The 25847-nt window shown below is 58.6% G+C and overlaps 1 protein-coding gene across 3 annotated transcripts in view; it reads left to right on the top strand.

Annotated features, from left to right (window-relative positions):
* Positions 1-25847, top strand: part of TNRC18 (trinucleotide repeat containing 18) — an 81489-nt gene that overhangs the window by 7654 nt on the left and 47988 nt on the right. Inside the window, exons 2-8 of one of the 3 annotated variants that reach the window (XM_030846571.2) lie at positions 11684-11839; positions 14113-14238; positions 14690-16414; positions 23132-23234; positions 23510-23715; positions 24018-24164; positions 24616-24806. In XM_030846571.2, the coding sequence (XP_030702431.2) occupies positions 11684-11839; positions 14113-14238; positions 14690-16414; positions 23132-23234; positions 23510-23715; positions 24018-24164; positions 24616-24806 (2654 nt within the window). The remainder of the gene's footprint in view (positions 1-11683; positions 11840-14112; positions 14239-14689; positions 16415-23131; positions 23235-23509; positions 23716-24017; positions 24165-24615; positions 24807-25847) is intronic. The other 2 variants (XM_030846575.2, XM_030846577.2) reach the window with 2 other exon arrangements.

Genomic DNA, 25847 nt, shown 5'->3' with positions numbered 1-25847 from the left:
TTTCTCCTCTTGGAGATTTCCTTCCTGCAGTTTTTCTTCTTCCTTCTCTAGTCTGGTTTGCCTGGTGGCTGGGCCTGTTCAGACTCACTGTCCCTCTGTGCTGTGTTGCATCTCCTGTTTCCCGATTCTCATTCCTTCCTCTTTCCTGCTTTCCTTGTTTTGGTGGAGCATATCTTGCAGTAGCATTCTGTGAAAGGATACACAGAAGGCAATTTTTTTGAGGCCTAGTGTACCTGAAGATGCCTTTATTTTACCTTCAGGCTTGACGGGCACCTTGGAAATCATTGGAGGAACTGCAACATCACCTTCCAAATTCCAGTGCAGCTTCTGAGGCTGTGATGTTATCTTGATTCTTGATCTTTGCACGTGAACTTTTTGTCTTCCCTTTTACAAACGCCTAAAATCTTCTAGAACCACGTAATAGTTATAGAGCACTGGCTCTGAAAGTCTTAAACATGCTCTTCCACTTGCCACATGGCCTTGGACATGTTACCTAACTCTGTAAGCTTCAGTTTTTTCTTTTGTGAAATGAGTAATAGTACTTACCTTTTACATTTTAAATGCAGACTTTTTGAATTACTATTAATTTTATTGGTATTTTATGGTTTGCGTCTCACCATTTTTGCTATTCTTTCTAGCGCCTCTGTTAGATAGTGGATCTCCTAGAATGATCATCTACTTTTCTTCTACTTTCTTTGCTATTTTCCATCTCTTTGTTTCTTCTGCTTTCTAGATGGTCTCAATTGTGTCTTCTAACTGTGCAGTTTGATTTTTTAATTAAGTTGTCATATTTTTAATATCTAGGAGCTCTGTCTTATAATCTGGATGCTCCTCTCTTTTTTTAAAATATTCGTTTGTTTTTATTTTTGGCTGCGTTGGGTCTTTGTTGCTGCCCGTGGGCTTTCTCTAGTTGTGGCGAGCGGGGCTACTCTTTGTTGCGGTGCGCGGGCTTCTCATTGCAGCGGCTTCTCTTGTTTCAGAGCACGGGCTCTAGGCGCGTGGGCTTCAGTAGTTGTGGCGCACAGGCTTTGTTGCACCGTGGCATGTGGGATCTTCCCGGACGAGGACCAGGGATTGAACCCGTGTTCCCTGCATTGGCAGGTGGATTATTAACCACTGTGCCACTAGGCAAGTCCTTTTATTTTTTCAGTCGCACCCTGTTCTTGTTTCATGGATACATTAGTTCTCATCACTTGCAGGATATTATACTTTTTTCTGGAGTTTTCTTCTCTCAGGCATGGTCTCTGTTCCTCTGGGTCTTTTTTGTTCATTTGTCTTTCACGTTGGAGACTCTGCAGGGGTCTGGCTGGTTCTCTGGTGTCCCTTCATATTTAAGAAAGAGGCGCTAACAAGCTGATGAGACTGGGATCCAAGGGGGGGACTTGCTGACCATTGTGGAAGTTTCTGACAGTGTCTGTAGGTCTTCCTTTCTGTCTTCCTCAGTCTCCCAGGCTGGAGTCCTGTTAACAGCCTCCAGGGAGTTTAAACTTGGCCGCCCCTCTTCCAAGAGCTGAGTGTACCTTTTAAGGATGAGGATTTGTACTCAGATCCCATTTTCACTTTGGTCCCCACACCAGCCCTGAGAATCCAGCCTAAGACCCTCAAGGGTTCCATTCATGCGCAGAAATGTTTCCTTTTAAAACCGTGTTACTGCCATTTTTGTGAGTGTTCTGACACCTGGGGAAGGATTTTTTTCTTTTCTTTCCTTTTTTGGCATGCGGGATCTTAGTTCCCCAACCAGGGATCGAACCGGTGCCCCCTGCAGTGGATGCGTGGAGTCTAAACCACTGGACCGCCAGGGAAGTCCTCTGGGAAAGGATTTGTCCTACTAGATCTCAGTGCCCTGGGAGCCGTCTGCCTCTCCTCCCCTGGCCCTGTGCCGGAGAGACCTGGTTCCTCTCTGTCTCTGCCTTCCCACTAGGACACTGCCCTGTTTTGGGCCCCTAGTTCCTAGAAGGCCCTCCCTCCATCCCTATCTCTACTTCCTCTAGGCCAGGACCTCCTTTAGGGGGAAGAGAAATCAATGGGGAAATCCTCTGTAATTGCTTTAGAATTGAGAAAGTCTGGAGCCCTGGGGCGAGGCCGGGGTGGATGCATTTGCATATCATTGGCAAGGCTGAGGCCTTGACCGCTCTGGGCTGCCTTGGGATCCCCTTTATTTAGATTTGAGCACCTACTTTGTGGTCTGGGTGTCTGGTGGGAGCAAGGCAAAGTCCTGGCCTACAGGGGGCCCAGATTCTGGGCTGGGGGAGGGGCTGGAGTTAAACCCAGATCGCCCTTCTCTTGCTGTGACCTCTGCTGGGGAGGAGCTGGGAGGTCTGGGCGGCTGAAAGGTGCCTGCTGGGATCCAACCGTCTTGGGGTGAGGGCTGGCTCCAGCGGGAGGGGAGGGAGGCTGGAGGTAGCACTTAGCCTGGAGGAGGGAGCTGGAGGAATAAAGCCCCTCGGGCCAGCCCTCGGGCCCAGCTGGACCCCTCCCCTCGTAGGTGGGCGGGGCAGATCAATCTGGCCTGGTGGCTTCTGAGCCTCTGCTTAGCTCAGAGGAAGAACCTCTGCAGCTCAAGATTCTCAGCCACGTGTACCGCACGGATGGGAGCTTGGGGACGTTGGCAGTGGCCACAGCTCCTGTGGCCCAGTCACAGCACCAAGAATGTGCGAAGTAAGCCCCCCACCCTCTAGCTCTGTCCCTCAGCCTTGCTGGTCTGTCTTCTTGTGTCACCTTCCTCGGGGAGAGGGGAGTGCCATGAAGCGGAGGACACAGGCACGGCCCCAGGCACAGTTTCTTTCCTTTCTTGTCTGCCCTTCATTTTACTTTACTTTTAAAGGTGAGAGCTTTATTTTATTATTATTATTTTTGTTGGCCACACCTTGCAGCTGGCGGGATCTCAGTTTCCCCACCAGGGACTGAACCTGGGTCACAGCAGTGAAAGCCCGGAATCCTAACCACTAGACCACCAGCGAACTCCCGATTTTACTTGAGAGGAAAGTAAGGCTCAGAGAGGTTGTGTCACCTCCCCAAGGTCACACAGCCAGGAAGTGTGGGATCTAGGGGCCAGACCTGAGCTCTCTGGCGAGAAAGCCAGGGGCTGGGGAGAGATGGGGTATGAATGAGAATTTTTCTTTCTCTTTTCCTTTCTGGGCTCATTTTTATTTATTTACTTGTTTTTGTTTTTGCAAATTTTGTCAATGTGAGAGTTCCATGAAAATTACTCATGCCTGTGTTCAGATTGGCCTCCCTCTGCGCTCAGTTTTTTAAAGGATATTTTTTTATTGGGGCTTAAAGGACACACAGAAGTAAGCAGAGATCATAAACGTACAGTTTGGTTATTTTTTCCACAAACGGAATCAACCAGGTTAAGAAGGAAACCCAGGTGCCCTGTTCTGTCACCCTGTCCCAAGGTGACCCCAACCTGGTTTAAATCACCTGCTTTGAATTGTCTGTTGGTGCCCCTTCACGTTTGTGGAAGCATATAGTGTGTTCTCTTGGGTGTGAGTTTGTGAGATTTATCCTGCCCTGGTCGCTGTAGTGCCTTCTCCTTGCTGAAGGGGTTGCCGCCTGTGAGAACGTAACAATTTGTTTATCCAGCTCTTGTTGGACATTTGGGTTATTTTCCAGTTTTGGCGATTACTGGTGAGAAGATCTTTGAATTCCAATTTGCGATCTTTCTACGCAGACCTGCGAGGGCATTGCTGGGTCAGAAAGGTTTCTAGATTCTGCCAAACTCCTTGAGAATGGTTGTACTAATTTATGCTCCCTCTGACCATGTATTAATATTGTCCTTTTTTCCTTTTTGACACGTTAACCCTTCTGGTGGGTGTGCAGAAGTTTTCATTCGCATTTCCTCCATGGTTTATGAGGCTGAGTACCTTGTCATGGATTTACTGGACACTTGGACGTCCTTATTTGCCACTCTCCTGTTGCATCTTGCCTGTTTTTACATCGTGGTGTCTGCCTTTTGCTTGTTGATTCTCAGGCGTTCTTTATATATTTTGGATACAAGCTCTTCAGTGGGGCACAGATCTTTCTCCACGAGGTGGCTCACATTTCCATTCTCCTAATGGCGTCATGTGATGAATAGACATTCCTAATGTTCATGTACTTCAGTATATCAGTCTTATCTTTATGGTCAGTGCTTTTTTTTTTTTTTTTTATGGTCAGTGCTTTCTAATGTGGTCTTTAAGAAAGCTTTGGCTGCCCTTGGGTCGCGAAGGAATTTTCCAGTGTTTTCTTCTAGAAGCTTTTGCCTTTTGCCTTTCTGCAGTGCACCTGGAAGGGATTTTTAGGTATGGTGTGAAGTAGGGGGGGGTCAAGATTCATGGCTTTTCCCGTATGGGTGTCCAAGTGGACCAGCAGTGTTTATTGAAAAGACCATCCTTTTTCTACCCCGTGCAGTGGTGGGCCTGTTTCCAAACCGTCCTGTCGCCATAGGCCTTTTCGTGTACCCATGTGCCGGTATCACACCAGCTGCATTACTGGTATTTGATAGCCTAAGTCTTCCCACGTTATTCTTGATCTTGAAGGTTGCCCTGGCTATTCTTGCTTTTCTGTGTTTCTATATAACTGTTTCTTTTAACTAGTACAATACATGTAAGTTTGCCACTGTCACCATTTTTACGTGTACAGTTCAGTGGCATAAAGTACATTGACATTATCAGTCAAGTCACCACCATTAACAGTCACCACCGTCATCTCCAGAACATTTCCATCCTCCGAACTGAAACTCTGTCCCCATGAAGCACTAACCTCCATCCCCCTCCCCCAGCCCCCACCCTCTACTTCCTGTCTCTATGACTCTGGCTCCTCCAGGGGCCTCCTAGAAGTACCATCATAACAATATGTGACCTGTGTCTGGCTTACTTTGCTTAGCATCCTGTCTTCAGGGTTCATCCATGTTGGGTCAGGGGTCAGAATGTCCTTTCTTTTTAAGGCTGAATGATATTTCATAGCATAAAGATAGACCGCATTTTGTTTATCCAGTGGACCCTTGGGTTGCTGCCATCTCTTCGCTGTTGTGAATGGGAATAACGCTGCTATGAACATGGGTGTGCAAAAATCTCGTCTATTTTTCACCCGACTTTCAATTCCTATGTAACTTTTAGAGACAGTTTGTCAATTTTCACAGCCCCTCCCCCTCCCCCAACCTTGGCCCCTACTGGGGTTTGGATTGGGATTGCATTAAATCTCTCCATCATTTGGCTGCAGCGAGCATCCTAAGAAGTACATGTTTGCCCACAAAGGTGATTTCCTTGAGGGGGACCCCCAGAAGTGGGTCTGGGCTTTGCCAGCTTGCTGACTTGCTTTCCAAAAGCCGGGGATGGGTTGGCTGTGTCCTCACCCTCCCTCTGCTGCTCCACAGACCCCCCCCCCACAATCAAACTAAAAATATGCTGATTTGATAGATGAAAATGACATCATCCTGTCTCGGTACTTGTTTGCGATACTAACTTTTTCCTGAATTTGGTCATTATTTACTGTTCTTCATTTGTGAATTGCCTGGGATTCTGATTGAACGATAAGGCCCTTTCTTTAGGAGACAGGGCATTAACCCCTGCTCTGGCTTAGATGTTACAGAAATCTTGGGATGGATGGGAGTCTGAAGGTCATTTTATCCGGAGGGTCCTCGGACTATTTTCAGTGGCTGTCATGGAAACGGCCAAGTCACATGTCTGTGCTCTGGGCTAGAATGGGCTCTTTTCTTGGGTGATAACCCTGATCTGCTCATGCTGATGAGATGCTCTGATAGCCTTTGGTGGCTTCTTAAGGAATGCAGTTCCTTTGCGAGGCCAAAACATTTTCAAATAGGAAGGGAAAACACATTTGTCTCTTGTTTGGTTGTGGAGGGGTCTTCGGGAGTGAAGAGATGAAAACAGGGTCTCGAGTCCAGGTGCTGTGGCTGAGTGAAAAAGTGTAGTTCTGGAGTCAGAGCCTCAGTTTCCTCATCCGTAAAATGGACAAGAATCTCTCCCTCCCAGAGTTGATGGTGGGGGTGGGTAGTTTGTGGGGAGGGTGGCATGGGGGTGGTTGGATTAGAGACAGCATGAAGTGAAGCCTTGAAGCCCTACGCTGGCTGTGAAGTAGGGCCCAGGAAAGGCTCCTCTTCGTCCTTCATCGAGTTCTAACTGATCGTGACCTTGCCCATCCCTCCCATCCATAAATATTAATCGAGCACCTACTGTGTACAGTGTAGGTACACAGGGGGCACTGGGGATGGTGTAAACATACACTGTAAGGCAGGGGTCTGCAAACTGCCTCCGAATCTGGCCCATCTCCTGTTTTTTGTAAATAGTTTCACTGGGACAAAGCGCAGTAGTTTTAAGTATTGTCAGGCAGGCAGAATAGGCCTGTGACGCCTAAAGTATTTATTACCTGGCCCTTTCAAGAAGAATCTTGCCTACTCCTGTTCCAGTGGGTGGAGAGGGACAATAAGCAAGGAACTACAATAAAGGAGGAGCTAATGTGTATATGGTCTGATAAGTGGTGATAAGCACGGTGGAAAAAAGTCAGGAAAGGGGGTGGGGGTGGGGCAGGTTGCAGTTTATGGGGCCCTGGTGACGGAAGGCCACATTCGTTCCCTGTCACCTGGGCTGCAAGAGAAGGGAGTGAGGTATATACAGACGGGAGTATACAGATAACTTGCAGTATCTGGAGGGAGGAATGGATTCCAGGCTGAGGTGCAAAGGCCCTGGGGTGCAGCCCGTGGGGCTGTGCTGTCCCGTATTCCCGCCTGCCCAAGCCTGTGATAAAGTCCTGTGAGTCCTTCATTGTTTACCAGACCTTTGTACCCACCATGATCTCATCCAAGTCCCCCTCCCCTCTCCCACCAGCGAGGACTTCAGGTATCTATTATATAGGCAGTTTCTAGAAGGAGCCCAGTGACTCCATCCATTACAGAGGCAAGGTTCCACTGACCGGCTAAGGCGGCCTCACCGTTGCCCACTCTAGGGACCAGCAGGTGAGCGTTGTGCAGCCCCCTGTGGGGTTCATCCGGAAGGGCCTCATTCCCCAGCCCCCAGCAGCTGGGAGCCCTGCCTGAGCAGTGAGGGGAGGAAGGAAGGAAGCAAACACCTTTTCAGGATTCGAGAGTTCTGCCTCCTGGTGACCTTGGCCAGCCTGGGAGTCGGCAGAGCCCTGAAGCCCTTCCTGTGTTCTCAGTGTGGATGAAGGAGGTGGCGATGGCTGAGAACAGGCTGGCCTGCACCCCCAAACTCACGGCTCTCTGCTGTGTTCCTGAGATGCAGTGCATGGGGTGGGAGGGCCTGGGATGTTGGCGGGTCCCAGCTTGGGAGGGCCTGTTAGCTCAGTCCTGGAGGGGCACAGGCGGGGTGGGGGGTGCCAAGGCTGGGTGGAGTGGGGGGGCCCATGCCCAGCTCCCTGCTGCTTACATTCCCAGAGGGACCTGGCCCTCTCCCCCGGGCAGTGGCAGGGGCACGGCACGTTGCCCCATAGCCAGGCCTCGGAACCTCCTTTCTTGCCCCGGGGGCATCCTTCCTCTCTCACTGGGACCGGAGAAGGGGAAAACCATTTTCCAAGCGCCTTCGAGGGCCAGGCCCTGCGTGAGGGGGTTCCCTCACTCAGGGTCTGAGGGACAGTGGCCGGTCTGGAGCCAAGGGCCTGGCGTGCTGGGATGCCTGAGCTGAGGCCTTGCTGTGCAGTGTGCTTGTAGCACCAGCTGAGCGACTTGGTTGCCCCGGCCCGGTGATGCCAGACAGTCTCTCTGAGCCTCAGTTTCTTAGTCTGTAAAATGGGGGTAACAAGATTCCTTCACTCCCAGGGCTGTGGGAGGGTGAGCCAGGACGGGAAGGTGCCAGCCCGGAAACCTCTGGGCCCTGGGGCGCCCTGGGCAGCGAGGTCAGGGAGAGATGCAGTGTTGGATTCACAGGCAGAGAGAGGAGCTTACGTGTTTTTTTGTGTGTGTTTTTTTTTTTAAATTGAGGTGAAATTCACACAACGCGCAATGAATTATCTGAAAGCATGCCTTTCCGTGGTAGTTAGTGCATTCATCATGGGCAACCACCAGCTCTCTCTAGTGTCAGAATTAAAAGTTTTATTTTAAGGAAGGACAGATGGAATTTGGGTAGAGGTGATAGTCCCACTTGGACCCTGACCTGGAGCAGTTGCTGGGCTTCTTCAACCCCCAGGTCACGTAGCCATAAAGAAGGAGGCCCTTCATGAAGGCGTTTCAGGGACGTGAGTTCATTTAATCTGTGTCCACCTGGAGGGGAGAGATTGCTGTTCTCCTACTCTTCAGCCTGGGGCAGTGCAGTAACTCAGACTCAGGGAACCGTGGGCGTTGGGGCCAGGGTTTGATTTCCACTGTCCCCTGGGGACCCCCGCCTCTGTCGCACCTCTGTCCATGGTGGGGGCCTGGCCTGTCAGAGGTCCTGTCCCTGCCCTGCTCCGGTTTCCAGCAGGGAGGAGCCTTCCATCCAGACTGTGGCTAAATTAAGTCTAAATTAATTAAAATTTAATAAGATTGAAGATGCGGCTCCTCAGTCTCACCAGCCCCACGTTTCAAGTGCCCAGTGGCTCCTGGAGTGTCCAGCGAATATCTGGAACAGGTGTCTTTGATTCACCAGGTTTTGGTCTGTCCAGGATGGCGGGCAGGCCGGTGGGAACGTTTTCCCACGGGGGATCCTGGTGGCCCTCGAGTGGCTACCCTGTAGGAGGGGTGTGGGCTGCACGGCTGGGCTCCGGGTCAGCCCTGGCTCTGCCCCTGGGCCAGGGCTGTGTGGCTTTGGGATTGTCCTCTGTGCCCCATGAAAGGCCTGTGGGAAGATTCCGTGAGCGTCTCCGTGTGAAGCCCGGTGTCTGTTGAAGTTGGGTTAGGTCCCCCTTTCTAATTATGAACAGTGGTACCTTATTACGGGTTCATTGTGTGCCCTAGGCTTGGACAGTTGTGGAGTGAGATACTCGCGCGGGTGGGCAGGTGGCATGGAGGCCTCTGGTCACCAGGGGGCGGCCTGGGACCAGGGAAGGAGGGCCGGGCCTTGACCTCAGTCTGTGTTGAGAGGGATGGAGACCTCTCCCACCCCAGGCTGTGCTGGAGGACTTCCAGCCAAGTCTAGGGAAAGGCGGTGGGCTCTGGCTGGACTGTCACTGCCCCCCAGAGCCCGGAGGCCTCCACCCTTCTCTGTGAACCCAGGAGGCCACCGCTGTGTCCCCAGGGGTGGGTGTGAGTGGAGGATGTGTCCCTAGACCCTGAGGAGAGCTCCAGGTACTCCAGGGTGGGGGGGATGCGGGGGTGTGGAGCTCAGAAGCAGTCCGGAGATGCCGGTGGGGCGGGGTCGGGGGGTCAGCTGCTTGTCTTCCACCCTAGGGGGACCAGGCAGGACGGCGGGAGTGGCACATGCGTCCTCAGGTGTCGGGAGCTGTGCTTGCCTTCTCTCCTCATCCTGACATGTGTCCATCTGCTTTTGCCCTGAGAGGATCAGACACAGTGCAGTCACTTAGGCCAAGAGCTGATGCCTGCTGTGTTCCAGGCCCTGGGCACTGCGGGGGAGGCCGACTCCGCTCCTGGGGGACACAGGTCTACATTTCCACGTCGTCCTGGGAGGAGGGATTCTCTGAGGCCCAGGGAAGGCCCCGAGGTGGGAATGAGCGGAGGGGCCAGGGGGAAGGGAGTCCCAGCAACCAGGGGTTTATCTCGTGTGTCTGAGCCCTGCCCCTCCGCCAGGGGGAAGGGAGTCCCAGCAACCGGGGGTTTATCTCATGCGTCTGAGCCCTGCCCCTCCGCTGCCTCAGGAGCCTCATCAGGGGAGCGGGTGGGGACAGTGAAGTTGTGCAAATAAACGCCACTGTCCTGGGCCTGGCGGTGAGGGGGCTGGCACGCCCGTTTAACGGAGCTGCACACCGCTGCTCTCGGAGGGCCCAGGCCTGCCCGCCGGGCCCGGGGGAGGGAGTTCGGGCACCGTTGAGCCCCGTGGCAGGCGGGAGCTGTTGGCAGCATCCGGACCTGGGGTGCCGCTGGGCGGGTTTCACAAGCCCGGGCAGGGGCAGGCCCAGGGCAGGAAGAGCCCGCGGCTGATGTAAGCCCTTGCGCAAACCCCTGGCTGCCGCTTCCGGAGCCGGCCACCCGCCGCCCGCAGAGGAGGAAGCCTGGGGCCTGGCGGCCCGGAGGCCCCGCTGCCCGGGCTGGGGCTGCATGGGCCGACTGACCGGCCACCATGGCCCTGGGTCCCGAGGGCTTGGCACTGGAGTCCGGTGAGGGGGCTGGTGGGGAGGGGATGGGGGGCCCGGACGTGGGGTGGTGGTGATGCCACGTGGTGCCAGGTGTCCTCCCGTCGCTCCACCTGATGCCGGCCCCACTCTGGGCGACAGGGAGGAGGCTCTGCCCTTGTGTGCGCCCTGAAGGGCCTGGGGGGACGTTTGGGCCTCCTGTGCCCCCGGGGAGGTGGTGAGGGCGGGTCTGTAGGCCCTGCGTGGAGGGGGGACTCAGAGGGTGTGGGTGGGCGTCTGCGAGCCCCCTGAGGGCCGGGCTGGGGCCCTCTGGGCACCCGAGTTACACGTTGTCTGTGACCCCCAGCGGCCTGTCACTCTGGGCCGCTGCAAACGGCACCTGCATCACAGGGGCTTAGAGAGGTTACCTGAGGGGCACCCGGGGAGCTCTTACCTCGGTGGCCCGAGCTGGTGCCTTCCAGTGAACGGGCGCTGCTGCCGTTTATTGTGATTATTATTGTTAAATGCGAGCTGCTTCCTTCACTGCGATTCTCAAGGGAGGCGTTATTATTATCCCCATTTTGCTGACAAGCAAACAAGAGGCCAGGGAAGGGGAGCCCCCCCCCGGCCCAGGTCTCCTAGGCCTCCCCCGGCCTGTGAGCTGGGGGCCTGCCAGCGTCTTGCCCTGAAGGACGGGCACGTGGAGCTTAGGGGCAGCACCCCTGGATGGCAGGAGGGAGGACACACCCCTGCGGTGGGGGCCTGGCCACATGGGGCGTGGCAGGGGCGGGTGCGCTTCCACCCAGGCCTTAGCTGGTTGTCCTTCCTGGCATCAGTGGCCCCCACACCCCCATGTGAGGGACCCCAGTAGGAGGAGCTCTGCTCTCTGAAGGGACAGGCGTCCCTTGTCCACTGCTCTCATTCATTCCCTGATTCACTTGCTAATTCCCTGGAGTTCTGGGACAGGCTGCTGGGCTGCATCCAGAGCCCCCGGTCACCGGCTGTGGGATCAGGCACTTCCCGTCTCTGAGCCTCAGCTTCCTCATCCGTTAAATGGGCACATGGTTCCTCCCGCAAAGGGTTGGCTGAGGGGTTGGTCCGGGCCTGTCCAGGGCTGCCTTGGGGTCCTTGGAGGCCATTCTCCAGCTCTCAGAACCTGAGCCCCCTTCCACCTCGTCACTCTGTGGCCTCCGGAGGCCCCTGCCCCGCACCGAGCCTCAGCTTTCGGGTGCAGGTGGGGAGAACCATACCCCCTCTGGTCTGGGGATGGTAACGCCCTTCTGCCAGTGTCGGGTGCCCTGGAGGCATCTGGGCTCTTACTGGGTGGTTTTCTCAAGCCCTGAGTCTGGCTGAGTTGACCCAGGGTGGTCCTGAGTCCAAGGGGCTGGGGTGGGGCTGGGCGGAGGAGGTTTGATTGGTCTCCCTGCCAGTGTCAGCCTCGAGAAGCAGGGAGAGGCGGGGATCTCGGGGCGGTGGGCTGGGCGGCGGCGGCCTGGTGGCTGCCTGACAGCCCCCCTTCTTTCTGCAGGCGAGGCCTTCTTGGGCAGCTTTGTGGCCAGCGGGATGGGGCCCTCGGCCTCATCCCATGGGAGCCCGGTGCCCCTGCCCTCTGACCTCTCCTTCCGCTCCCCCACCCCCAGCAACCTGCCCATGGTGCAGCTGTGGGCTGCCCATGCCCACGAAGGTAAGGAGCGAGCCAGGCGGGCGGGCCGAGGGCGCTGGGCCGCTGTCCCCAGCACTTCTCAAGTCTGCCGCCTCCCCTCTGTCTCCATGGTCACTCCTCCATGCGGTGGCCTGCGGGGCCCAGCTCTGGTCATCCAGCCTCCCTGCTGTTCTTCAGATGCTCAGCGCTCCCTCTTGGCGCTGTCCCAGGGCCTTTACACGTGCTGTTCCCTCCACTTGCAGCCCCGCACCGCAGCTCACTGGCTATCTCCTGTTCCTCCTCCAGGGCTTGGCTCAAACACGCCCCCCACCCCACCCCGGTTCCACCTCCCACTTGTGATGACACATTCTTCTGTGTGCTTTTTCATGAGGTACCTGTTTCCCCACCAGTGAGCTCTGAGGGCAGGGTCTGGTTTGTTCTGCTGTCCGCTGTCTCCTCAATGCAGTCAGCTCGTCAGTGATTGTCATTGTGGGAGCAGTGGGACCAGGTGCCATTGGGCTCTCTTGTTGCTGTTCTGCGGTGACGCCCCTAACTGTGGGGAGGTCTGCCGGCTTGGCTTCCTGCCAGCCCAGAGCAAATCCTGGGCCTCCGTGGAGCCTCAGTTTCCCCTCTGTCAGTGAAGGAATGGGCCTGGGGGACTCTGAGTTCATCCTCCACCTTGGGCTCCGGTGGAGTTTAGATGCTGGGTGCTCGCTCGCTCCTGCTGCCTCCTGGGTGCCCTGGGGTGCTCCCGAGTCGGGCGCCTGTTGCGGGTTCAGGCTCTCCTGGGCCTTTCGCCGCCCACTGTCTCCCTACTTCCTCTCTGTGCCAGTTGTCACCGAGTGCTTCCGTCCTTGTCCTGACTTGTGTGTGCCCCGCACGGAGGGGCGATCCTGCCTCTAGGTCTGGGATGGCGGGCAGTCCTTCCGGGCTGTGGTCCCATCTGAGCCTCCCGTTTCCACCAGCCCAGAGCGGGGGTGCTCGAGGGGCCTGAAGGGCAGAGGCTGCCTCTGGCGCCCGTTTGGCATCAGCCTGACTCCCTTTTCTCCTTTGCCGGCAGATACCGGTAATAATAGTAACGATAGGAAACAATGCAGTGTCCTTCCTATGCGCAAAGAACTGCATACTTGAGCTCACTTTACCCTCAGAACAGGCCGTGAGGAGGGACTATTATGCCCATCTTACAGATGAGAAGGCAGCGGGAACCAGTGCCTACCTAGGAGTGTTGTTTCAGTGATGAAGCGAGATAACATGTATCAGGTGTTCCTTATCGTCTTGTGATTGTTGTTAATGTAATTGTCCTGTGGGGCTGTGGGTGAAGATGTGCGCCCAGTGTGGCCAGGGACGGGTCCTGCATCTCTGGCCTCAGAGGGAGTGACTGGGGGGCATGGGGGACCCAAGTCCCTCAGGGATGGATCACCAGTGGGTCTGAGGTCCTGTAGGACCCACCGCCCAGGAGGAGAGGCAGGATCCTCCTCCATTGCCCCGGCACCTGCTCACCTGTCTGGCCTTCCGGGCCCTGGTGAATGGCTCTTGGGCCTCCATTCCTTGTGTACTCTTTCAGGCCTCTTGTTTCTTTCTCTGTGGCCTCCATTTCCTGTCTTCTGCACCCTGTAAGGCCCTGGTTCTGGGGCATCACTGGTGGGGTGGAGGGGGTTGTGGGAAGTTAGGAGGACCCCTGGCAGGAGGAATTCTTTCGTAGAAGCACCTGCCTGGGAGACCCAGCAGCTGGAGATGCTGGGTAGGCTGAAGTTCAGAGAAGGCAAGAGACCTGCTTGGCGTCACACAGCAGAGAAGTTAAGCCAGTAAACCACTCAACTGGGTCCATGTTGGGCTGAGGTTAAGAGTTCTGGTGACCTCAGTTCAGAGCTAGGCTCCTCTGCTGGGGGACCCCGGGCAAGTGGGCCTCTCTGAGCCTCAGTTTTCTCATCTGTAAAATGGGGATATTAAGAGTATTTGCCTCACAGGTTATTTTCCTTTGAAATTTAAATAACAAAGGCAAAGCAGTTGAAAGGGTTTGGTCTGTGATTAGAACTGCCATCTATCTTCATCATCCTCATTGCCCTGCACTGGGTCCAATTTGATTCTCTTCCTGGGGAATTGGAGAGCCCTAGCCCCTGGGGGCTGCCAGGGACTGGAGTGCCAGGATTGGGAGGGGGTAATCCTTGCTGTGGGAGCTGGTGGTAGACCTCAGGGCTCCCAGCACCAGGGGGCTGACAGCCAAGACACGTTATTTCCAAGAAGCAGAGAGGGTGGAAGGAAGCTCCCGGTGGGAGGCATGAGGTGTCCCAGCTGGCTTCTTTTCTCTCTTGCAGGCTTCTCCCACCTGCCCAGCGGGCTGTACCCATCCTACCTCCACCTGAACCACCTGGAGCCCCCCAGCAGCGGGAGCCCCCTCCTCAGCCAGCTGGGCCAGCCCAGCATTTTCGATACCCAGAAAGGTCAGAGGGCAGGAGTGGGGAGACTGGGGGGAGCTGCGGAATGAGGTTGGGAGGGACCACTACCCAGTACTCCAGGCAGCATCTCAGCTGTGTTTCCCAAGCCCCCAGCCCCCAAGGGCCCCCACAGGCTTTCTGGGCCCACCCATAGCCTCCTGGAACCTTCTAGTTGTCCGGCCCTCATCTAATCCTGTTGGGCCCTCTGGGTAGCTCTTAATTCTGGCCTCTCCCCCTTAAACAGATGAGAAAACTGAGGCTCAGAAAGGTTAGTAGGTGGCCAGGGCGGGCTTTCAGCTTGGTTTTATCCATTTCCAGAGCCTGCCCTCTCCTGGGGCTGCGCTGTGCATGGCCCTCCTCCTTGCCCTGGGGTCTAGGGCACCCTTTGGGGCCTCCCTTCCCTCTCCCCCGGCAGAGGGGGCACTCGCTCACGGGCTGCGCTCTTTCTTTTCTGCAGACGGCTTCTACCTGCCCGCCCCTGGAGCTCCGGGTGCCCTGCACTCTCATGCGCCCTCCTCCAGGACCCCAGGCGGCCACTCGTCGGGCGCCTCGACCAAAGGCTCTTCTCGGGAAGGTCCAGCCAAGGACCGGATGGGCCGCGGCGGGGAGCCGCCCCCACTGTTCGGCAAGAAGGACCCGCGGGCCCGCGAAGAGGCAGCGGGGCCCCGCGGCGTGGTGGACCTGACCCAAGAGGCGCGGGCGGAGGGCCGCCAGGACCGCGGGCCCCCGCGCCTCCCGGAGCGCCTGTCGCCCTTCCTGGCCGAGCCCGGGCCCCCGCGGGCACCGGGCACGGCCACCACCGAGTCCAAGGGCAAGAACCCGCCGCCGCTGCCACCACCGGCGCTGAGCCTCTGCAATGGCGCGGGGGACGTGGGGCTCCCCGCACTGGTGGCCGAGGCGGCCCGCGGCTCTAAGGAGACTGCGCGCCAGGACGAGAGCGCACGGCTGCGGCGCGCAGAGGCCCTGCTGCCGGGGCCTTGCCCCTGCCCCTCGCCGCTCCCGCCGCCGCCCGTAAGCAAGGGCCCGCCTGCGCCCCCCGCCGCCTCCGGGGCCTTCGCCGCACCGCAGCCCGCCCCCGCCGGCGTCTACACCATCTTCCCCGTGGCGGCCGCGCGTGAGGCGGGCCGTGAGCACCGTGTGGTGGCGCCCACCTTCGTGCCTTCCGTGGAGGCCTTTGACGAGCGCCCAGGGCCCATCCAGATCGCGTCGCAGGCGCGTGACGCCCGGACCCGGGAGCGCGAGGCAGGCAGGCCCGGCGTCCTGCAGGCCCCGCCCGGCTCTCCAAGGCCCCCCCCGGACCGACCCGAGAGCCTCCGCGAGAAGAGCTCCGTGATCCGCTCGCTCAAGCGGCCGCCGCCCGCCGAGGCCCCACCGGCGCGGGCCGCGCGCTCCTCCCCGGACCCCCGGGCCTACCTCCCCGCCAAGGAGCTGCTCAAGCCCGAGGCCGAGCCCCGGCCGTGCGAGCGCGCCCCGCGCGGCCCCGCTGTCGCCTCCGCCTCCCAGCAGGCAGCCAAGCTTTTCGGCCTAGAGCCAGGGCGGCCGCCCCCGCCCGCCGGCCCTGAGCACAAATGGAAACCCTTCGAGCTGGGCAACTTCGCCACGACGCAGATGGCCGTGCTGGCCGCGCAGCACCACCACGCCAGCCGTGCCGAGGAGGAGGCTGCCGCTGCCGCCGCCTCCAAGAAGGCCTACCTGGACCCCGGGGGCGCGTTGCCCCGCGCCGGGGCCACCTGCGCCAGGCCGGGCGCCGACCTGCACGCCGCGGCCCACGGGCCGGGAGAGGCCTCGGCCATGCAGAGCCTCATCAAATACAGCGGCAGCTTTGCCCGCGAGGCCGTGGCCGTGCGTCCCGGCGGCTGTGGGAAGAAGAGCCCCTTCGGAGGCCTGGGCACCATGAAGCCCGAGCCCGCTCCCACGGCTGCCCCACGCGCCCAGGCCCGCCTCCCGCACCCCGCGGGCCCTGCAGCGGCTGGGGGCCGGCAGCTGAAGCGGGACCCGGAGAGGCCCGAGAGCGCCAAAGCCTTCGGACGCGAGGGCTCCGGTGCCCAGGGTGAGGCAGAGGTGCGACACCCACCCGTGGGCATTGCGGTGGCCGTGGCCCGGCAGAAGGACAGTGGCAGTGGCCGGCTGGTGCCTGGGCTGGCGGACCAGGAGCGTTCCCTGTCTCTGAGCAACGTCAAAGGTGGGTCCCGGGTCCCACCCCCACCCCTCACCTTTTCTTCCCCCTTCACCTCCCCACCTTTGCTCACTGCTTCTATCTGCCTTCTGCACCCCTCTCCCCCACCTTCCTGGTACTGTTTGTCCTTTATCCCCCTTGTGGGCTGTGGCTGCTGTTTAAAATTTATTGCTTTTTCTGTCACACATAGAAAAATGTGTAAAATGCAGGAGAGGAGAAAGAAGAAAAGGGACCATTAGATTTTTTCCACCACCCTGAACGCTTGGAGCTCTTTCCGCAGATGCATTTTCCCGTTTGATCTGCAGAGCCTCCAGTGCACTGTGATCTCGGGCCTTGTGTTTTTCCCTTGTGGGTGGGCTCTTGCTTTTGCCAACTTTTTATAAGTATCATTTTTAATGGTCTTTGGTGTTTTGTCCAGAGCGTGCACCGTAGCTCAGTTAGCCGTTCCCTCGTGGCATTTTAGTTTTCCCTTCTCTGATGTTTTTGTGTTTAGGAAGTTACTTTGAATACTTTCATGCGTTGCGGCCTCACTGATACTTTGAGTCATTTTCTAAGAATAGATTCCTACGAATAAATTAGCTTTAAACTTTCAATTCCAGGTCCTTGAGGGAGGTAACCGTGCCTTACTTCACCTAGTTCAGTGTTCCCAGTACCTAGCGCATAGTAGGTGTTTGGTAAGTGAGTGACTGAGTGACTGAGTGTGACAGATGGCAACTAGGGCCCTGGCATTCCTGTGGTCTCGACATTGAATGCCTTTGTGACTTCTTAGGTAGGTAAAGAGTTTATATGCTTGTTTGCAGTCTGTTTTGTTCTAGACTCCTCAGAATCGTATTTTAATGTTACTAAAGGAAACCCAAACAATCGTCGTTAAGTTCAGTAGGGAGGAATGGTGTGTTTTAACTATTAGTAAAGTTGAATATCTTTCCAGAACTCGGCTGATTGGTTACATTTCCGTTTGTCCCTGGCATATTTTGCCATTGGACTCCTTCCTGAGATTTTGGAGAGTTGCTATTTGCGGCATTTTGGTTGGAACTCTGGACTTGGGCTGCCCAGACAGAGCCCAGGATTGAGCCAAGGGCCTCACCTGTGGGTCAGGCCCTGAGGCTGCCCCGCTGCACCAGGCCGTGGTCAGTGTGTTGAGGTGTGGGCTGTTGGCAGGCTGGGGTAAGGGCCCCGGGAGGAAGGCTGTGTCCCGCTGCCCCTAGCTCATGTGACTTTTTAACAGTCGGCCTGGGTTTCCTCCCCGAGTCTCTGTCTCCGCCCCCAGTTCGCTCCCAGACGCGCCAGCTGCAAGCTCAGGCTTGGCTCACATCGCGGCCCCGTGCGACCGGCTTCCCTGCGCCTCCTAGATTCTCCAAGATACACAGGCATCTTGGGTGCACGTCCCCTGTGTCCCCGTCCCTCCCTGAGCCTGGCCCTCCTGCGCCCGCCTGCACTGACTCCTGCCTGGGCTTCAGCGTCCGTCCACAGTGAGCGGCCAGTGCTGCGTCCTGTCACAGCTGCTTCCTAGACCCGTAGCCCCAGCCCTGCTCTCCCAGAGGAAGCCTGGTAAGGCTCTAGGCTGCCCTGGGTCTCGCCCGGTCACTGCCCATCTGAATGTGCCGCAGCTGCAGAGGCTCAGAGCAAGTGATGTCCTAGGGAATGTTTGTTGAACTGAGCCCACTGTTCCGTGTGGAGCCCCCTGGAGCCAAGGGAGGCCCGTCCTCGGACCCCAGGGGCTCACAGGAGGCCCTGCCTTAGTCTGGGATTCAAAGCCTGGGCATTGGCCCTTGGCTAGGAGGTGGCCGGCTGGGTGGTGGAGAAGCCTGCTCACTAGGTTGGCAAAAGATCTTTTGGGATCCTTTTTTTAGAAGAATGCTCGTGTGACATGATATGACACCCCAGTTAGGACTCACGGTCCCCAGAACTCATCCTGGTGCCCAGAGTACCTGGCCGTGCCCAAGGGACCTGTGTCCATGGGGTTGTGAGTGTGTGGGGGAGAATGTGTATGAGGGAGTGTGTGTGAGAGAGTGCAGGTGAGAATGTGTGTGTGTGAGTGTGTATGTGTGTGCAAGTGTCTGGGCGGGGGGAGGGGAGAGAGAGAGAGGATGGGGCAGTTTGGGATGAGACCTTCAGGAATTATTGGGCTGAGACTGCCTTTCTGTTTGCCGGTGACCAGTGGAAAGTGAGTGGAGTCTTACTCTCCTTAAAAAAAAAATGCCTGTGAGAAGTGGTGATTTTTCCCCAATCTGGACGACCCTGGGGGAGGGGAGAAGTTGGCATTACCCCAGCTGAGTGGTTGTTGCCAGCCCCGGGGCTCCTGGGTTTCCCGACTTCCCGGCTCCTACTTTGTGGAGTGAGCCCTCTGCCTGTCAGTGAGTTCACATCCAGGCTCTGCCCTTTGCAGCTGCGTGACCTTGAACCTGAGGCCTGAGTCCTCTGGCCCCTGGTGTCCCCATTTACTACGTGGCGCTAGGGAGGGCCTCCTCGTTCCCTGACGCCAGGTGGGCCGAGGCGCTCGTAGTAGGTGCTTCGTAAACAGGCCTTCCTTTTCTCTGTTCCCATTCAGGGCCTTAAGGGCTCAGAGCTTCTGCCATGAGCCCGAGATCCTTTTATGGGAAATGCCCCGAGGGCTCACCCAGGGTCTGGTCTGGCTACAGGGGTCTTGCACCCTGAGATGGATGAAGGGCGGGCTTCACGTACACCTGTGAACCCCAGACAGCAGTGCCCACGCCGAGAGGCCAGCAGACCAGCACCTTCCCTGCCGTGTAGCAGCGGGCCGTGTGCCGGCAGCCGCACGTAGCCCCGGCCACCAGCTCCTCCTGGTGGGTCTCTTATTCTCCCAGCTTCACAGATGGGAGAGCAGGGCCTGCGGAGGTGAAGTGACCCGCCCTGGGTCACCCGGCTAGAAGAGGCGGGCTGAACTTGAACCCTTGAGCCCAGACCTGTGCCTCCCATCTCTCTGTCTTGCCCGTTATCACCTCTATGGTGGAGTCGAATTGGGGACCAAATCTGGGGGGCTCTGATGGTGCCCCCACCCCGCCCTGCTGCCCATCATACCGGGCAGAGCTGGGGTTGCATCGGGTGTAAGCGGTGGTATTGACCCCCAGTCTCTGGAAAGCACAGAATTGGCCGGAGTTGGTGGTCGCCATATCTGCAGAAATGCTCAGATGGAGTCTGGGAGGGAGTTGCCATGGGAACCAGGCCTTAGCCTGAGCCTCTGCCGTTACGGCCGGATTAGAGCATGTGACCCACGGAGGGGCTGTCAGTGCTGGGGACGTGGGCCCTGGGGCAGGGCTGCAGATGGGTGACGGCAGTAGTGCTGCTGTTTCACCAGTGCCCACCCTGTGCGGGCTCTGTGTGTGGAGGGGTGTGCACCCTGGAGTTCAGGAAGACCCGGTCAGACCGCGATGCTAGCCTGATGCCTCCTTGTCGGTCAGTGGTGTGACCTGGGTAGCTACCCTTCCTGTGCCTCAGTTTCCTCATCTGGGATGGGCTGAGGGCTGGAACCCCCCTCCTGGGTTGATGACCACTGAATGAGTGTGTGTATGGAGAGGGCCTGGGCCCTGCTGGGCACACAGGCGGCTTTGAAATGTTGGACGTCTCCAGAGCTCGTGCCTCGAGGGTTGGGGTGAAGGGGTCCTGGGTGTGTGGGACCTCGGAGCAGCTGACCCTCTGCCCCACACGCCTCCCTGCTGGAGGAGCTGGTCCCTTGCCATCCTGGAGCTCAGCACAGAGAGGCGATGGGCCCTTTGGTTCGCTTGTCCACAGGGGGCTGGAGGGAGGTTGGTTTTCAAAACCTCAGTCAGATCATGTCTCATCCCTGCTCAGAGCTTCCTCTGGCTTTCTCCTTTTACCTTGAACAGAATCTCAGCCACATTCCCTTCCACGGCCTGTACCCCGCTCTTCACCTGCACCCTCTCTTCCTTATTACTCTCTTCAACCACCGTGGCCCCCTTGGCACGCTCCTGCCTCAGGGACTTTGCACCTGCCGTTTGTTCTGTCTGCATAGCTCACTGTTCCTCTAGCTATCCTCATGAATTCATTCATTCACTTCCCACGTGTTTGCTGAGCAGCTTCCTCTGTGTCAGGCATTGTGCAGGAGAGAGGTAGACAGCCAGGAGTGTGACTGCTCAAACCAGAGCAATGCACAGTCTGAGGAGGAGACAGACGGTGAACAACCAACAAGCAAAACAGCTGTGTGTTGTGCTCAGCGCTGTGAGGGAGACAAGGGAGCATGAGAGAGGAGAGGTGGTCTGGGAGGGCTTCCTGGAGGAGGTAGCATATGAGCTGAGCTCTTTCTGGGGAGGCTGAGTAGTACAGAGGAAGGGCACTCTGGGTGGAGGGAATAGCGTGTGTGGCCCTGAGTGTGACTGGAGGGCAGAGAGGCTGGGGGTACACTGGAGGGGACAGCTGGGCAGCATGAGTCAGGCCCAGGGGCTTGGTTCCATGGGGCTGGTCCTCCGTAGGAGGGACAGGTGTGAGCAGGGATTAGAGGGAGCAGGTTGGAGCAGGAGGACGAGGGTGGTGCCCCGGGGCGAGGTGGTGGAGGGCATGTCCCATTTCTTTGGAGATCAACTGTATTTGGAGGGAGCGGTCTGGGGCTCTGGCGTGAGTGACCCTGGGGGTGGTGGGTGCTCCCAGGTGGGCGGGCCTGCATACAGGTTTCTGGTGCAGGTGGCACCTAGGGTGGGAAGCCCCTGAGGGCCTGTGTGGTGACAGCCAGGGCAGTGGAGAGGCACCAGGCCTGAGGACAGAGGTCTTGGGGGCAGGCCACACTGCAGACGCCTGTCCCTTCTGGGGGCACCAGGAGCTCTGTGCCAAAGCCTGTCTGCCACCCCGGCGTGGCCAGTGGGCGGGAGGGTCTTCGGGGTTTCTGCGGGCCTGGGAGGCCATCCCTGCAGGAGAAGGAAGCTCAGACACATGCTCTGGTTTCGCAGTCCAGCTGAAGGACTCTGGATGGCCCTGCCTGAAAGCCCGGGATGGGAGGGGGGCCCACAAGCAGGGCCCCTTCCAGTCCTTCATAGAGGGGGTGGGCGGGCTCAGGGTCCCCTTGGATTTGGGAACCACATTGACACTGGAGGCCGGGACACCCTCACTGGGTCTCACCCCGAGTTGGCGCGGGCTTGTTCTCCCACCTCCCGCCTTTCCCCTCTGCTTCCTGCACTTCCTGCCATGTGCTGGAACAGTCGTGGGGACCGGGCGTTGGCTCAAGAGTCGGCTCAGGGCTTGCATGGGATGACTTAATGGATCACCTGGGACGCACCTGTGTGACCCACGGGGACCACGTCAGCAAGAAGACTCCTTCGCCCACTCCCACCCTGACGGTGCCCCAACTCGCTGGCTTTTCTCTGCTTAACCACACACACTGCTTCCTTGTCGCTCCAGTGGCTTCTGGAACTTGCAGACTCGCCCCCGGTGGCCCCTGGCCCATCTCCAGCTGCCTCTTGGGATGCGACCCTCCCTGATTCAGGCTGCCTGCCCCCCCCCCCACCCTGTGTGCGTGGTCAATCGGGCACGTGGGCTTGTGTGGCTGCCCCTCCCCGTGGGCTTCTCTTCTTTGTTCTGGGGCTGTGGGTTTCCACCTTCCCGAAGGGGAAGGAGAAGCCCCTGCATCCCTGAGCCTCTCCTGGGGGCTCTGTTCTTCCGGAGCTCCTGGTGATGGGGGTGCAGGAGGGGAGAAACGATGGGGAGATGCTCGACGGCCGCATTCCAAGCTGGGTCCCCGCCCACGAGGACCATGAATGTGGGGACTGCTGGGGGCCCTGGCAAGGTGGCCCTGGACGCTTGTCTCCAGCAGGGTGATAACCGATAAGGTCTGGGGCCCTGGGGACGGCTTCCTCCCCGGGCGTACCTCCCGAGACCTGGGTGGGAGGACACCAGTCCAGCATGACTGACCCTAGAGAAGGAGTTAGTCCAGCCTCGGCGGTTTAGAAGAGTCTCAGCTGCCAGCTGAGTGGCTTCTGCCGCTGGTGATAGCGCCCGGCTCCTGGGCCCTAGCCGGCCCGGGGCGGCCACACGCGTGCTGGCTTCCGTCGTATGGAGTAGAAAACGTCCAGGAAGAGTGGGGCAGGTGGGGCGAGGAGGGCTGGACCCTGGGTGCCCTCCACGAGCTCCTGCCCCTGCAGAACTGGCCGGGACTTGAGGACCTGCCTTCTCTGCTCTGGGGAAGGCGGGGAGCTCACGGAAGGTGCAGCTGGACCAGCCATGGGTCGAGGGACGTCCCCTGGGCACCAGGACAAGGGTGGGTGAGCCGGATGGCAGCCCGCATATCCTCCACTCGCCCACACACACATAGCGTTCTCTGGTTTCACTTTTCCGTCTTGATTTTGAAAAGATCAGCCACAGGTCTGCAGCAGACAGAACCATGACGGGGCCTCGGGGGGAGGCTGATTTCCCGCGGCCTGGGCCTCGCTCTGCTTCTGAATCGCGACCGCTCTTTTGGGTTGTGGTTTCCCCTCCATCCTAACCTCTCCCAGAACCTGCCTTTCCGGTGATAAAGTAGTGAAACCGTGTCAGCGAATGCCACTCGGTTCACACCCCGTTGTTACTCGATCTGTGTTATGATGTTTTACCGCAATATCCCGGTTACCTGTGCGAGTTCCAGGTAGGCTCTTTGAGGGGCGATGGAGGGATGTTTCTGGGCACGGAGGGCGTCCGGCCAGGGTGAGGGAACCGCTCAGATGCTGAGGGCTTGTTGGGGCCCTGAGGGGGCCTCACTTCCTGCCTGTTCCCCCGACCCAGGGCACAGCCGAGCCGACGAGGACTGTGGAGATGAGCGGGCCAGGCACCGGGAGGAGCGGCTGCTTGGGGCGCGGCTGGACCGGGACCAGGAGAAGCTGCTCAGGTGAGGGCCTGGGGCAGCCCGGGAGGGCCTGGGAGCCCCAAGGCAAGGGTGGATGACCCTACCTGGCTGCGGGGTGGTCCTGAGAGTGTGGGACACCCTCCCGAGGAAGGCCCCGGGGGCCCTTTGCCGAGCCCCAGCTGGCTCTTCTGTCCACCGGGTGCAGAGTCGGCCCAGCAGTAGCCTGGTGTCCCCCGGTGACTTGGGGCGGTACCCCTTCTCTCCCACCTGCCCCTGGGACCGTCCGGCCTGTCCCTGACGCCCCTGTTCGCTTCCAGAGAAAGTAAGGAGCTGGCTGACCTGGCCCGCCTGCACCCCACCAGCTGTGCTGCTAACGGCCTGAATCCCAACCTCATGGTGACCGGGGGCCCGGCGCTGGCAGGTTCCGGTCGCTGGTCCGCTGACCCTGCGGCCCACCTGGCCACGCACCCCTGGCTGCCCCGCTCGGGCAGCACGTCCATGTGGCTCGCTGGACATCCCTACGGTGAGCGGGAGGGCGACGGTGGGCCGGGATGGGGAGGCCTGACGTGCTGGTGCAGGCACAGTACCCCTCCTCTCTTCCCCGTAGTTCAGCTCCCTCACTGCCCAAGCAGGGCCATTATTAATGGCGCCAGCATTGTGGGCCCTTGGCCAAGCCTGTTTGTGGACAGTGCCCAGAGCGGGAGGCTGGGCGCGCGTTCACAGCCCTTACCCTCGGCTTCCTGCTCGGAGGCCCAGGAAGTGGAGGATGGGGGAGTAGGCTGGGCCTGGGTCCTCAGCACTGACTCGGGCATGGGTCTCTCCTAGGCTTGGGCCCCCCTTCTCTTCACCAGGGCATGGCGCCTGCCTTTCCACCCGGCCTGGGGGGCTCCCTGCCGTCGGCCTACCAGTTCGTCAGGGACCCCCAGTCGGGCCAGCTGGTGGTCATTCCCAGTGAGCACTTGCCTCATTTTGGTAAGTGGCCTTCCACAGTGAGACTGTCCCAAATGCCGTGGGAGGAGGACTGTCCTCCTGTGGCGGGGGTGTCCGCCCAGCAGAATAGGGTGGCTGTGTCCTAAAGCCACAGGGGTCGTTGTTTTGATGAGTTCCTACCCAGAAAGCCCACGTGGAGAACCAAAGCAGGGCTGCCCTGGTGGGAGGCCTGGACCCTCTGCCTTGGTGCCCCCATCCTCAGGAATCCACTTTGCAGACCACTGGGTATAGTAGGAGAAGGTGTGGAGTCCCCATGTTGGCCCCGGGCCTGGGATGTGGCTGCCCCTGGCAAAGGGAGGAGGACAGGCTTCTCCGTCCCCAGGAAGCAACTGGAGGCCCAGCTGAGCCCAGCTCTGCCTCAGCTTCCCCATCTGTAAAATGGGGTGATGGGCACCAGGCGGTAGGTGCAGCCTCACTGTCTTCTTGCCCCCAGCGGAGCTGATGGAGCGGGCCGCGGTGCCACCCCTTTGGCCGGCCCTGTACCCACCAGGCCGCAGCTCCCTGCACCACGCCCAGCAGCTGCAGCTCTTCTCCCAGCAGCACTTCCTGCGGCAGCAGGAATTCCTGTACCTGCAGCAGCAGGCGGCCCAGGCCCTGGAACTGCAGAGGAGCGCCCAGCTGGTGGTGAGTTGGGGTGGGCGTGGTTCAGGAGGGCCATGGGGGCACTGGAGACCCTTGCCGGAGCTCCTCTGTTGTTGGCGAGGCAGAGGGGTCAACCAGCAGAAAGTCCGGTTCTGGACTGTGAGTCAGAAAAAATGAGAGAGGCTGGTGGTCAGGGGGGCCTCCTGGAGGAGGTGGCGTCTGCCCAGAGACCTGAAGAAGTTAGTTGTGGAGGAGCCCTCTGGGCAGAGGGGATGGTGTGAGCAAGGCTGAGAGGTGGACAGAGCCTGGCAAGGGGTGGGTGCAGGTAGCAATGGGGAAGCCAGGGCGGGAGAGGTGGCCCTGTGGACTGGAGATGTTTGCATGGGAACTGAAGGGATCCCTGTGTTCTCCCGCTGTTTCCTAAGCCCTGCCTGGCCCAGCTGGGTGCCTGATGGCCCTGGGCTCCCCTCTCGGGCCGGGGCTGGCCTCCACCCATGTTGCCTGATCACGTAAGATGGGCGACACTTGGTGTCGCCACCGTGTGGGTGGACTCCCTAAAGCTCACAGCCCTCCTGCCTCCTTGAAGGTGTTCCTGGACATTTGTCCTCTGCTTGGCCGTGCCCCTCCCTTCTTGTGCAGCAGCAGCTCTGGAGGAGTCAACCGAGGTGACACAGGCAGCAAATGGGGCCCTGGGTTTGAACCTTAGTTCTGCCATGCCTGGCTGTGTGCCCTCCAGCAAGTGAATTCACCTCTCTGGGTTTCAAGTTTCCTCCTGTGGAAGTGGAGTTGCTAGTAATTTCTGTGTCATCGGGCTGTTCAATGAGATTTAACAGCCGTGACAGTGGCTGGGGCATGGAGCCTTTCCTCCCTGTGTGATCGTGCGCTGACCGCCTGGCCCCTGGTGAGCACGGGCGAAGTTCGTGAGCCTTCCTCAAGCCATCAAAGACCGGGAAAGGCTCCCCCCGCCCACCTTTTGAGGTGTTTTGAGACCCGGGTGTGATAAGGCAGGAGAGTGCCCACAGGTAGTGAGTTCTCCGTGCAGGTAGCTGTCCTAGTGTCATGAAAGAGCCTCCCACCTCCACC

This window comes from Globicephala melas, chromosome 15 (genome assembly GCF_963455315.2).
Source record: "Globicephala melas chromosome 15, mGloMel1.2, whole genome shotgun sequence".
Lineage (NCBI taxonomy): Eukaryota > Metazoa > Chordata > Mammalia > Artiodactyla > Delphinidae > Globicephala > Globicephala melas.
The sequence above is the reverse complement of the archived record's forward strand: the minus strand, read 5'-3'. Positions and strand labels throughout refer to the sequence as shown.